General features: G+C 37.0%; 1 protein-coding gene across 2 annotated transcripts in view; it reads right to left on the bottom strand.

The window, feature by feature from the left end:
• Positions 1-10,250: 10,250 nt before the first annotated feature.
• Positions 10,251-13,756, bottom strand: part of LOC117345421 (E3 ubiquitin-protein ligase MIB2-like) — a 44,326-nt gene continuing 40,820 nt past the window's right edge. For both annotated transcript variants that reach the window (XM_033908496.1, XM_033908495.1), the window contains exon 19: positions 10,251-13,367. In XM_033908496.1, the coding sequence (XP_033764387.1) occupies positions 12,947-13,367 (421 nt within the window). In that variant the 3' untranslated portion in view covers positions 10,251-12,946. The remainder of the gene's footprint in view (positions 13,368-13,756) is intronic.

Below are 13,756 nucleotides of genomic sequence, written 5' to 3'. Positions count from 1 at the left end.
CTCGTACGAATAGCGGGAATGGCCGAAAGGGACAGAGGCAAAACTGAGGTAATTCGGCTATGTGACAACGACTTCTTTAGAGGGAAGCAATGGATATCACTCAGTTTCGACTGTTAGCATTGCTAGGTACTGGGATTTCAAAATTTAACAAATGATGGAGCCAAAGGACAAGACCGAAACGACTTCTTCTCTAGAACTAAGCAATGGATGTCGCTTATGGTGGACTGGAAGCATTCCTAGATGGTAGGGGTTGAAAATTATACTAATAATTGGACAAACAGACATTGCCAAAAGGGGGCGATTTCGCAATTTATGCATTGAACTATTTTCTTTGGAAAATTATTGCCCTATAATGTCAGGTCCCCAAAAAAAGATCATTAGCCCACCATCATCAGATGGTGGGCTATTCAAATCGCCCTGCGTCCGTGGTCCGTCGTCCCTCCGTCCCTCCGTCCGTCCGTAAACAATTCTTGTTATCGCTAATCCTCAGAAAGTACTGAAGGGATCTTTCTCAAATTTCATATGTAGGTTCCCCTTGGTGCCTAGTTATGCATATTGCATTTTGAGACCAATCGGAAAACAACATGGCCGACAGGCAGCCATCTTGGATTTTGACAATTGAAGTTTGTTATCGCTATTTCTCAGAAAGTACTGAAGGGATCTTTCTCAAATTTCATATGTAGGTTCCCCTTTGTGCCTTGTTATGCATATTGCATTTTGAGACAAATCGGAAAACAACATGGCCGACAGGCAGCCATCTTGGATTTTGACAATTGAAGTTTGTTATCGCTATTTCTCAGAAAGTAATGAAGGGATCTTTCTCAAATTTCATATGTAGGTTCCTCTTGGTGCTTAGTTATGCATATTGCATTTTGAGACCAATCAGAAAACAACATGGCCGACAGGCAGCCATCTTGGATTTTGACAATTGAAGTTTGTTATCGCTATTTCTCAGAAAGTACTGAAGGGATCTCTCTCAAATTTCATATTTAGGTTCCACTTGGTACCTAGTTACGCATATTGCATTTTGAGACCAATCAGAAAACAACATGGCCGACAGGCAGCCATCTTGGATTTTGACAATTGAAGTTTGTTATCGCTATTTCTCAGAAAGCACTGAAGGGATCTTTCTCAAATTTCATATGTAGGTTCCACTTGGTGCCTAGTTATGCATATTGCATTTTGAGACCAATCGGAAAACAACATGGCCGACAGGCAGCCATCTTGGATTTTGACAATTGAAGTTTGTTATCTCTATTTCTCAGAAAGTACTGAAGGGATCTTTCTCAAATTTCATATGTAGGTTCCCCTTGGTGCCTAGTTATGCATATTGCATTTTGAGACCAATCGGAAAACAACATGGCCGACATGCAGCCATCTTGGATTTTGACAATTGAAGTTTGTTATCGCTATATCTCAGAAAGTACTAAAGGGATCTTTCTCAAATTTCATATGTAGGTTCCACTTGGTGCCTAGTTATGCATATTGCATTTTGAGACCAATCGGAAAACAACATGGCCGACAGGCAGCCATCTTGGATTTTGACAATTGAAGTTTGTTATCGCTATTTCTCAGAAAGTGATGAATGGATCTTTCTCAAATTTCATACGTAGGTTCCTCTTGTTGCCTAGTTATGCATATTGCATTTTGAGACCAATCGGAAAACAACCTGGCCGACAGGCAGCCATCTTGGATTTTGACAATTGAAGTTTGTTATCGCTATTTCTCAGAAAGTAATGAAGGGATCTTTCTCAAATTTCATACATACGTTCCCCTCAGTGCCTTGTTATGCATATTGCATTTTGAGACCAATCAGAAAACAACATGGCTGACAGGTAGCCATCTTGGATATTGACAATTGAAGTTTGTTATCACTATTTCTCAGAAAGTTCTGAAGGGATCTTTCTCAAATTTCATATGTAGGTTCCCTTTGGTGCCTAGTTATGCATATTGCATTTTGAAACTAATCAGAAAACAACATGGCCGACAGGCAGCCATCTTGGATTTTGACAATTGAAGTTTGTTATCGCTATTTCTCAGAAAGCACTCAAGGGATCTTTCTCAAATTTCATATGTATGTTCCCCTTAGTGCCTAGTTTTGCATATTGGGACCAATCCAAAAACAACATGGTCGACAGACAGCCATTATCGCTAAATCTTAAATTTTATATAAAGCTTCCCCTTGTTTGAAAAGTACTAGCTATAGAGGGCTGTTTCTGAATTTACACAGATTAGTAAGACTTAGAAGAAGGGAAAAGTAGAGAAAAGATCAATCTGACATGGAACCTATGAAGATCATTCAATGGTGGGCGCCAAGATCCCTCTGGGATCTCTTGTTTGAATTAGTATTTTTACTTATATGGGAGTGTTATTTTTCATATCTTTTGTCATGCTACTATTTCAATGTGAAATGGCTTTGGTCAATGAACAACACTGCTATCAAATACATCACAGAGTCTTTGCACAAATTCCTAACCCACAGACAATATGGATTATAGTAGATCATTGATTGGGAATCTGTGCCATGTCCCTCTGTCCGTGGCATCTCCAGCTGGAGTGTCATCAGTAAATCGCCGATGAAGCATTAAAGGTTTGTTTTTGTTGTCCCGAGACTTGAATTTTTGAGACTCGTTTTTCTAAAATCTTTTTAAAATACGCACACCCAATAATCATCATTGTATCCCGTCTGTCCGTCAGCGTTAAGGACAAAATTTCACACGGTGATAAAATGTGGTGTCCCTCAGGTCATTATTTATAAAATATCAATTGGAAAATATTTTCAGAAATGATGGGTAGTTATAAAAGGACAAACTCTGAAATATAGTTGATGTCGGTTTATTAGATTTCGGAAGTCATCTTTCAAAGTTAACCTGCAATACTAAGGAATTGAATAAGATAGGAATGTATATATGTATATATGAGCTTAAAACGCCTAAGTATTTAACTATGATTTTGTCTTTATATACATCATATGCAAATATGCCTATATGATTTTCTATATGATGTCTACTCTCCAATATGTCTTGTAAGACGAGGAATATAATAGTCTGAACGGGTCAACGTCACGTGTCCGTTGTTCGTCCGTGCGCTAACTCTTTCTCTAAACTCCATCTTTTCGCAACTACTGATTATAATTCAACTTAGGTTGCCTGGCAACATCCTTAGGTGGCGTGGCTTCAGAATTGTACAAATTGTGGGACTGACTCCCCAGCGGGCTGAGGTTTGTACGCAAAACGTGGCAATTTTGCTATGTTGCTTTAAGTGTAGGGTTAACTTACTGTAGCAATGGGTATCATTCAAGGTTGACTGTTACATAAGTACATTGTAGCATCCCTAATCTATTGGGAATTAACGTATACTGTACAAATAATGGGGCTGACCTCCAGGGGCCTGAAGGGCGGGACCAAATAGGGGACATCAAATTCTTTGGAATCTTTTCTAATGTGGGAATGGTAGAGGTTGGTCCATATTTGGTCTAAAACACCCTTTGTTATGTTAATTGTTGAAGTAAAACTACAGTGTACGGTACTGGCAGATCTCAAACAGGGATTTTTTTTGTAATAGAACGTACATGTCATTTGTGTTGTGAATGTCAAGTTATTCAAATGTTTTACCTTGTGCCGTGCGTCATTTGTGTGCCAAAATAATGATATGAATGTTCAAAGTAGAACTAAATGGCCCTGTCCAAAACCATAGTTTACAAATGAATGCAATAGGCACATGTTATAAGAAAAAGTATCATACATTAAAAACTGAACAGTTACTGGGTATTCATAAAAGACATCACTATAATCTATAGTTATTGCAAACACTTCTACACCATTTCTCACAACACACAAGACATCGAGAATACATCGTCCATAAACATTACAAATATCATTCAAATAGCAATATTTAGCTGGTTAATCGCAGTCTGCGTTTTCAAGAGTAATCAGAATGGCACAGTGATATGATATGATGTTGACTCTGGTATCAAGATGGTGTAGAAGTGTTTGCAATAACTACAGCATATAGCGATTTCTTTTATGTATATCCATTGAATATTAAGCGTTACGGGTCCCGTGCACTTATTAAACTGTTGTTATCGATACAGTAATTGAGTTCAAAAGCATCAAACTTACCGCGAGCTGTCACCTTCGTCCGCCATTATCGGACTTTTTAGTGCTTCGATCATATCTGTTACAGGTCTTGAAGTGCTAAACTACTAAGACTTAACTACTGTAGAATGCACAATATTTCCAACAACATTGTATAGAGTATATCGAAGTGCTCTTTGTACAAATATATTTGTGGACATTTTTGTCTGAAACAGTATTTAACAAAACCTATTGTATTGAAAGTATTAAAAACATTACACAAACAATTAATTATCGTCCCATAAGTTGGATATAGACACTAGGAGATATGGAACATTGAAAAAGAAATAATAGACTCTGTATGTATTGTGACAGCGGTGATGTTGAAGACGAATATCATTTCAAAAAGGCGGGATTAGTTTTTTCAAAGTTGACGAAAATGGTAAGACAATGTAAATATAAGTATTGAACAGTGGCTTTAATGTTGTTATAGTCGATATGGCAGCAAGATGTATGGTGGGCAATTGTAGCATGGGAACGGTTCCCGTGCCATTTGCCCACCATACATCTTGCTGCCATATCGACTATAACAACATTTAAACCACTGTTCATTGCTTAAATAACATACATTGGTAACGCGCGCCACGTTGGATATGCTAAAACACTCAATGCATGTTATAACCCAAGGCATGTCAAAAATATGAATTTCCATTTTGTAGTGTCAGTGTTGCTACGGAAAAAATATTTAAGAAAAAAAAATATATATATTTACGCATGTATTAACTTAGATCCCTTTGATGGAACAGCCTTTGATTTCGCGGGAAATTCCAGAGTCCCAGCTGTTGGCACGGGCTACTGACTAAACAGACAGTAAACAAAATAGTCCCACTGATAAAAAAGACGTATATTTAAATTACGTTACACGTCAACGGTCGCCATGTTTCACATGGTTCACATGGTCCAAGCTAGAGTGTCACTTCCCGAAAGAAGATGCACAGCGGTGGAAAGTGGAGTTAGAGAGAAAGCCTCCTGTGAATGAGGACGGATTTGACTGAAATTCTGAAGGATTAGAGAGAAAGCCTCCTGTGAATGAGGACGGATTTGACTGAAATTCTGAAGGAAGATAACCTGGCTTTCCGCGTCATTTGACCTAGTTTGCAGTGATGGCGAGATGACGGAGACAACACTTGGTTTACTGAGATCTTTCGAGTAAAGTGATGTTAGGTTGGACACGATGTGAAGTCGGATACTTTTCAGCTTCATATTCAATGCCAACTTCCCATAATAAATCATTTTACCAATGCGTATTAACTTGAGATGATATTAAACTTGTTAGGGTTATCTTTCTTGTCCCGATTCAAAGCATCCGGTTTTAGTGAAGGTAAATCTTCAGAAACAACGAAAGCGGTAAATTTCTAACAAGAGGTAAGCAAATATGGAACGATCATCTAGATTACCAACAATATAACAGAAAACCTCTCTAACCCGACAGCGCCCTTAAGTGACCATAGCTTCTTAGGACATCAAGCAAAATGGAAGTATTTTTTTGTATTCTGGCACTATCCGTGAAATTTTGTTCTGTTTTATGTATAAACTGATAAATACACGTCCCCGGCAAAAAAATAAAGCTCGGGGAAATAAACTCAAATTCATCAATTTTTCTACATTTTAATAAATATAGTCTACCGTGCGGATATTGATCATTCAGCTTTATTACTTCCGTGGGAATCTATGAGGTACTAATACAGAATTCTAGTTTGGCTTGTGCTACAAAATAAATAAAAATTATTCTACTTTTCTTTTAGTTTTCAGGAAATCGTTATATGCTTACATTTACAGAGTATTTAACAAAGCGGATTGATGCAAAACCTATCGAGGACAAATCAGCCGAAACTGTCCCTCAGCATGTTGTGGAGTTCACCTTCACGCTTGGTGTCCCACATATAATTATTACTGTTCAAGGAAGCGAGTTTTGTGACACAACCAACGACGTAGTATTTTAGATTGAAAACAGATTTCCAAGTCCATACCACCCCAAACATGAGGATTGGCCGAAATATATTATATGACTCACCGTGTGCCGCGGTGGCCGAGTGGTTAAGGTGTCCCGACACTTTATCACTAGCCCTCCACCTCTGGGTTGCGAGTTCGAAACCTACGTGGGGCAGTTGCCAGGTACTGACTGTAGGCCGGTGGTTTTTCTCCGGGTACTCCGGCTTTCCTCCACCGCCAAAACCTGGCACGTCCTTAAATGATCCTGGCTGTTAATAGGACGTTAAATAAAAACAAACCAAACCAAACCAAACTCATCGTGTAGATGCGTTACCAACGTATGAAATCAATCTGACTGGGACATAACAAATTCCCCTAGCCCTTATTGCTGACAAAGGAAGCTACATAATCTTTAGGGTCCAGTCACACCATGTTCTGATTAGTGTTCTGATTAGTGACCATGTAATTAATCACCTGAAGGAAACCGTGGAACATGTTGAAAATCAACCGGTAAAAGAGTATGTCAATATAGCGCAAGGATGCAAAAGGTAGGCACGTGGGAAACTGACATTGAGATTGATGCAATGGTCAATAAATTAAAAACTATCATATACGTGTATTCTCAGGACGGAGAACGAGAAGGCAAGCCTTCTTTCAAGTGTCTTGAATTCAAACCAAAGTGTCCATGTTTCTGACCGGTACATTTACCTGAAAAATATTTGTGCAGCATACTATGAACCTGTTCTCTCGGTGAAGTCTAACAATTTATATTCGATGAAGGTCTAATAAACTACATCCCCAAAGCTTACTGGTCTCTTCTGTCACAAGCGTCTTTAGATGCCGCTTTAGTGTACACACACGAAGATGAACGGGTTTTGATGGACACAGGTTTTGACCACACGATCTTCGTCCATGGCTTCAGATGTCCCATACAATAGTAGTGGAGGAGTCGGTATCGACAATATAGATCCAAATGTGTTCAACCTGCTCTGCATATAGGAAGCCTTTGGTGAAACGCTTCTTAGACAAATAAAATACAAACAAGAATCATTAAACCCTAATGATAAAAACCATCAATGATCTGTCCGTTATTAAATAACCCCCGTTAGTAGAACACGTAGAATACATTTACAGGTAACAATAGTGAATTTTATTCAAGATTAAATAAATGAATAACTGGTTTTAACCAATTTTGAGTCTTTTATATGAAGTCAAACATGTGTAAAGGACATCTCTATATAAGGATTCATACAAATGTGCAGGTTAGTAAACGCTAACTTTGATCACTTTAATTTTAAATGAATAAATGATATTTGTGTAATTGTTGATAATAAACATTTAATAGAGAATTTTGAGGTCAAGATACATGTATATGTAACAAACTTGATTCATGACCTTTTTTTTTCTTTGGTTAAAAAAATGAACATTGTTAAGACTTGACTGATTTCTCTGGCCCTGACATATCCTACACCAAACATGGTGTCAAGAACATGGCGTCAAGGCCAGAGGAAACTCGGGCTATCAGTCTTTCTGCGGTTTTGGAGTACACTATATCTGAATGGTGACGGCAACATTTGACACTAATATGCAAACAAATCAGCAATTTCATTGGAAAATGCATGTCGACCAATGAGGTTCTCCGAAATTGAGGAATAACTAAAAGGGATGGAGCTACCGTTATCGCTAGATCAAACGGAAAGTGACACGTCGAACATATATCATTGTTATCCATGTGTTAATGTTTATATTCTCTGCACTGTTTATGAGAATAAACAAATTGTCATTGTCATTATGCGACAACAGCTGTATATTGTCCCTAACGTCACTGACGAGTCCTAGAGTCCTGTATGATTCACTTTATGTTCCAGCTCTATGGTATCTAACTCTAATATAAAGTAGTATTAGGTACATGTACCAGGTACCTGTCCGTCTTCTGTACAATCCAAAAAAAAAATACACAGTCCTATTACGATGTTATAGATCTTGAAATCTTAAAGAGTGGTGATAACGAGAATTATTTATGGGTGATGAGATAAATGAATGGACAACAAGACCACAGACCAAGTGTATATGTAATTTGAAAAGTAATAACTATATTACGATGGTGGGCTAAAACATCATTATAGGGACAAACTGTATTTCATTCAGATGAACATATATACAACCAGACTCTACAGTTTAATTTTAATAGTTTTTATTATTAAAATAAAATGTCAGTTATATTTGTACAACCAAGCCTAAAATTATGACAAGAGATCCCAGAGGGATCTTGGCGCCCACCATTGAATGATCTTCATAGGTTCCATGTCAGATTGATCTTTTCTCTACTTTTCCCTTCATTTTACTAATCTGTGCAAATTGAGACATCCCTCCAGTACTTTTCAAACAAGGGAATCTTAGCTATATAAGAAATTTGAGATTTAACGATAATGGCTGTTTGTTTGCCAGGTTGTTTTCAGGACAGACTGGTCCAAAAATGCATAACGAGGCACCAAGGGGAACCTCCATATGAAATTTGAGAAAGATCCCTTCAGTACTTTCTCAGAAACAGCGATAACAAACTTCAATTGTCAAAATCCAAGATGGCTGCCTGTCGGCCATGTTGTTTTCAGATTGGTCTCAAAACGCAATATGCATAACTAGGCACCAAGGGAAACTTACATATGAAATTTCAGAAAGATCCATTCAGTACTTTCTCAGAAATAGTGATAACAAACTTCAATTGTCAAAATCCAAGATGGCTGCCTGTCGGCCATGTTATTTTCAGATTGGTCTCAAAATGCAATATGCATAACTAGGCACCAAGGGAAACTTACATATGAAATTTCAGAAAGATCCCTTAAATATGTTCTCAGAAATAGTGATAAGAAACTTCAATTGTCAAAATCCAAGATGGCTGCCTGTCGGCCATGTTGTTTTCAGATTGGTCTCAAAACGCAATATGCATAACTAGGCACCAAGGGAAACTTACATATGAAATTTCAGAAAGATCCATTCAGTGCTTTCTCAGAAATAGTGATAACAAACTTCAATTGTCAAAATCCAAGATGGCTGCCTGTCGGCCATGTTGTTTTCTGATTGGTCTCAAAACGCAATATGCATAACTAGGCACCAAGGGAAACCTACATATGAAATTTCAGAAAGATCCCTTAAATACTTTCTCAGAAATAGTGATAACAAACTTCAATTGTCAAAATCCAAGATGGCTACCTGTCGGCCATGTTATTTTCAGATTGGTCTCAAAACGCAATATGCATAACTTGGCACCAAGGGAAACCTACATATGAAATTTCAGAAAGATCCATTCAGTACATTCTCAGAAATAGCGATAACAAACTTCAATTGTCAAAATCCAAGATGGCTGCCTGTCGGCCATGTTGATTTCGGATTGGTCTCAAAACGCAACATGCATAACTAGGCACCAAGGGAAACCTACATATGAAATTTCAGAAAGATCCATTCAGTACTTTCTCAGAAATAGTGATAACAAACTTCAATTGTCAAAATCCAAGATGGCTGCCTGTCGGCCATGTTGTTTACCGATTGGTCTCAAATCGCAATATGCATAACTAGGCACCAAGGGAAACCTATATATGAAATTTGAGAAAGATCCCTTCAGTACTTTCTCAGAAATAGCGATAACAAACTTCAATTGTCAAAATCCAAGATGGCTGCCTGTCGGCCATGTTTTTATCCGATTGGTCTCAAAACGCAATATGCATAACTAGGCACCAAGGGGAACCTACATATGAAATTTGAGAAAGATCCCTTCAGTACTTTCTGAGAAATAGCGATAACAAGAATTGTTTACGGACGGACGGACGGACGGACGACGGACCACGGACGCAGGGCGATTTGAATAGCCCACCATCTGATGATGGTGGGCTAAAAATACACGTAATCAGAGACGTTCAAACTACACTACAACACTCCAGGTTTAGTCGGAATAGCATTGATGTTTTTTTTCTGAGAAATTTGCCTAAACACAGAACTTTCTAAGTCCAGATTCCCAGAATCTCTAATTTCCAGTGAAATGTGAAATATTGTCGACGGCGAAAGTAACACCATAGATATATAGTCTCCCTTCACACAGGGGGACCAAAAAATCACAAGAGAAATTAATTCCAGGATCTTGTCTTAAACTATTAGATTTATAATTTATGTAAAACATCACTGCGTAGGTGTGATTGAAAAGAGTTTAATGATAAATACGAAGAATTAGTTTTGTATGTGTACTCAACGTAATTGATTCTGATATTAGTTGATTACTGACAGAAGTATCTATTCCCAAAATGTATCTCCGTGAAACCACTATATAACAACTGAAGGAAGGACAAACTTATTTGAGCATACACGTTCGAGATTTGATTACCTCTATATTATAACAAGGACAACCGTTCAATATCCATCTCACCAACTAAGACACACACTGATGTTGGGGTACAATGATAAGGACGTTTTAAGAAGACGTTTACCTACACTTTACAAATGTTTCCTCGCCCTCATTTTATCGATTTCGAGTTAGAATTAGTTTCGTTATCATGTCGGTATTCTTTGCTGTTTTTTAACATTGAGGGAAATCACGTTGAATTGTCAAGTCCCCTATCGTAATTAAGTATAATTTGTAAATATTGATCTGCTTGTTATGGCAGTTGATCAATACATGTTACATTTATTATACAATATCATTAACAAATAACCTTTGATATACACATGTACACCAGCATCCGTGACAGTCTAGTGGTTAGTGTACCATGGTATAAATCATGGCAAAATCGAAAGCAAACAAATAAAATCTATTAAAAAAACGCACCTGACAATTCACTAATTAGCTAGCGCATTTGTTGTGAAAACCACAATGGAACAACAAACAAGCTCAAAAACAGGTCAATTCAATGATATGACGACTTTAGGATTCATTTGATGAATATCTAAGAACAAATCAGCCTTTTTGTTTAATAGAAGAAGTGACCGTGCTTGAGACATAAATTTTGCCACGACATATGCCAAGGGTGCCAGATAGCGAAAGTGAACGTAACCGCTGGAGTGTCGGGTTTGACATATTCTAGTGGTCCTAGAGTGCGAAAGTATAGTAAACATAACACCTGTATGAGGATGGACACACTCTAGTGGTCACAGAGTGCGAAAGTATAGTAAACATAACACCTGTATGAGGATGGACACACTCTAGTGGTCACAGAGTGCGAAAGTATAGTAAACATAACACCTAGAGTAGTGAGGATGGACATATTCTAGCGGTCCTAGACCGCGAAAGTACAGTTACTGTAATGTAACACCTGTGGTATTGAGGATTTACAGCAGTAGCAGGGAGCTTGATCTATAAAGCCAGTATAAGCCATCCATTGTATTTAAGAATTAATAATTCCCCTAACAGTAACAGATTCCAAAATTGCACATATTTCAATGTGGTCCTACCAATGTACATATTTCACAGCCTACAAACACAGAGTGCCATTCTCGTCAGAATGTTTTTACACTCCAGCTTGAAAGACACTTCCCTAGAAACAGATTTTTCTGCCATCCATTACATTTTTAACATGGTGAAATGGAACAATTATACAGTTCTATGATGTGTTTTGAGTACTTCATTTTCCCAAAAATCAGTAGCTCTAAAGCGAACCAGAACAGTGTGTATTCCTCGAGATTGTGTCTTTCACCTTAGTCCAATTTAAACATCCCTGCATTGCTAGCAACAGGATTTTCTCAAGCTGTTCAGCCATTGAGGTGGTCATCTGCTTCTAAAAGTAGACATTGTCTCTATATCAAAATGGCCATGGCTAATACACAGCAATGAAATAAGCACACAATTGCAGACAACTACATGTAGTTAGTTTTATATTATTACAAATAACAGTCTATTTCTTGCTACAAAACTGCAAGTGTAATGAAAAGATATGCAATTCTAATGAATATTCATGTATATCGGTGCAAGTGTCAAGAAAAAACGTATCTATCATAAATTATCATATTATAGCTAGTTAAAATAATTATATATCTGTAGGTCATTGGATGGAATTAATAATTTTGTTTACTAATGTATAAGTCCAAGATCATCTGAACCTATTAAATCCTTAGTGAATTTGATTTCAATTTGATATAATTCAACTGTAAAAAACATCAATATTATAAAAACCAGGATTCATTCGTGAAATAGGTGAAATTTAATACTTATTAAAATTACATTACTGTTTCGTACATCGTGCCTAATCCATTGTATAAAGGCCTTCAATGCCATGTAAAACTACCTTTTTTAGGTATAATGACCCACATCATAATATTGTTCCACGCTTTGTGTATAGGCTGCAGTAATTTAATGTATAGTAGTGCTTTGACGTTGGAGTACAAAATGTAATTACAGATTCTCTATCACATCCAGTCATACAATATAACTTAACAGAACTTCAAATTTAGCAACATTGTACATAATTACAGACTAAATATAATGAAATATCAATATAATAATTTTCAATTTGTCTTTTCAGATTTACATCAATCATTCCTTATAATTTAATAATTTAATAAGTTTGTACAGTAGATCCTACCTGAAGAGCTCAGCAAATGTTTTAAAGCTTCAAGTAAATGGTAAATATACAAGTTGGTTGTCGATCTTTGTTGCTTTGTCATATTATAATGGAATATATTATCAAATAAAGCATAAATATACCTCTCCAGCACACAATTCTATTTGTATGGCAGGTGCTGCATCAATAAACATTGTGTACATGTAGTATACAACAGTCTACTCAGGTCTCAGCACATTATCAAAAGATATCACTCCAGTAAGCATGTAAATATATCAAAAATGGCTCATTCTTGTTATTCTTCAGAACAGAAATAAACAAGTTAAATAAGCCATGTTATTTATATTCAACAATATATTCTGGATAATATTGATTGGTATCAAATAAACAGAATATTTTTGGGTTCTTCACGTTGTCCACACAGCAGTCGTAGAGTCGAGAATGCTGGTCAGATGGATCAACAGGTGGTGGGCGACGGTACTGATTTTTACCAACACAACACTTCCCTGCCAAAACACGTGTCAGCACCATGAATTTGTGATACTTTTCATCTGCCTGAGCGTATAGATCTGAGTACTTAGCTTCTACAGCGAAATATGTCCCCTGACCAAATATGGCACCAACACGCTCGCCAGCCAATCGAAAATCCAGATTTTCCTTACAGATTTTATCGATCTTATCTGGGAGTGTCCCATGGAAAAGCTCCAATTCATTGGCTCCACCCATTCCATACTGCCCTTCCAATTGACGCTTTTTTCTGAAGTCATATAGCAGAAACATAGGTCATGTTAGAAGTAAGTGTATAACATTCTGTAAGGATTTTGATGCCCCACATCTGGGATGGGTCATATGAATTTACTATTAAAAGAAAGACTTCTTCTTTTATCTGTATATGATTGATCATGTTGCTTTCTTATTGTAAATAAATTCATTAAAAAAAAAAAAAAAAATACAACCGGTGAAACTGGCTCTTAACTCGTACAAAAATTGGTTCAAATTCAACAAATGATGCTTCCGATAAAATTTGGTCTTAATCTCCTTCATGGTAAAATGACCCGCCACCCCCTACTAAAGTCACTATAATATGATTTTCATATATTACTAAACATATTTTGATAAAAACAATGTTGTATCATTATAAAAAGT

This window comes from Pecten maximus, chromosome 16, assembly GCF_902652985.1.
Source record: "Pecten maximus chromosome 16, xPecMax1.1, whole genome shotgun sequence".
NCBI lineage: Eukaryota > Metazoa > Mollusca > Bivalvia > Pectinida > Pectinidae > Pecten > Pecten maximus.
This window is presented reverse-complemented; position numbering and strand designations above follow the sequence as displayed.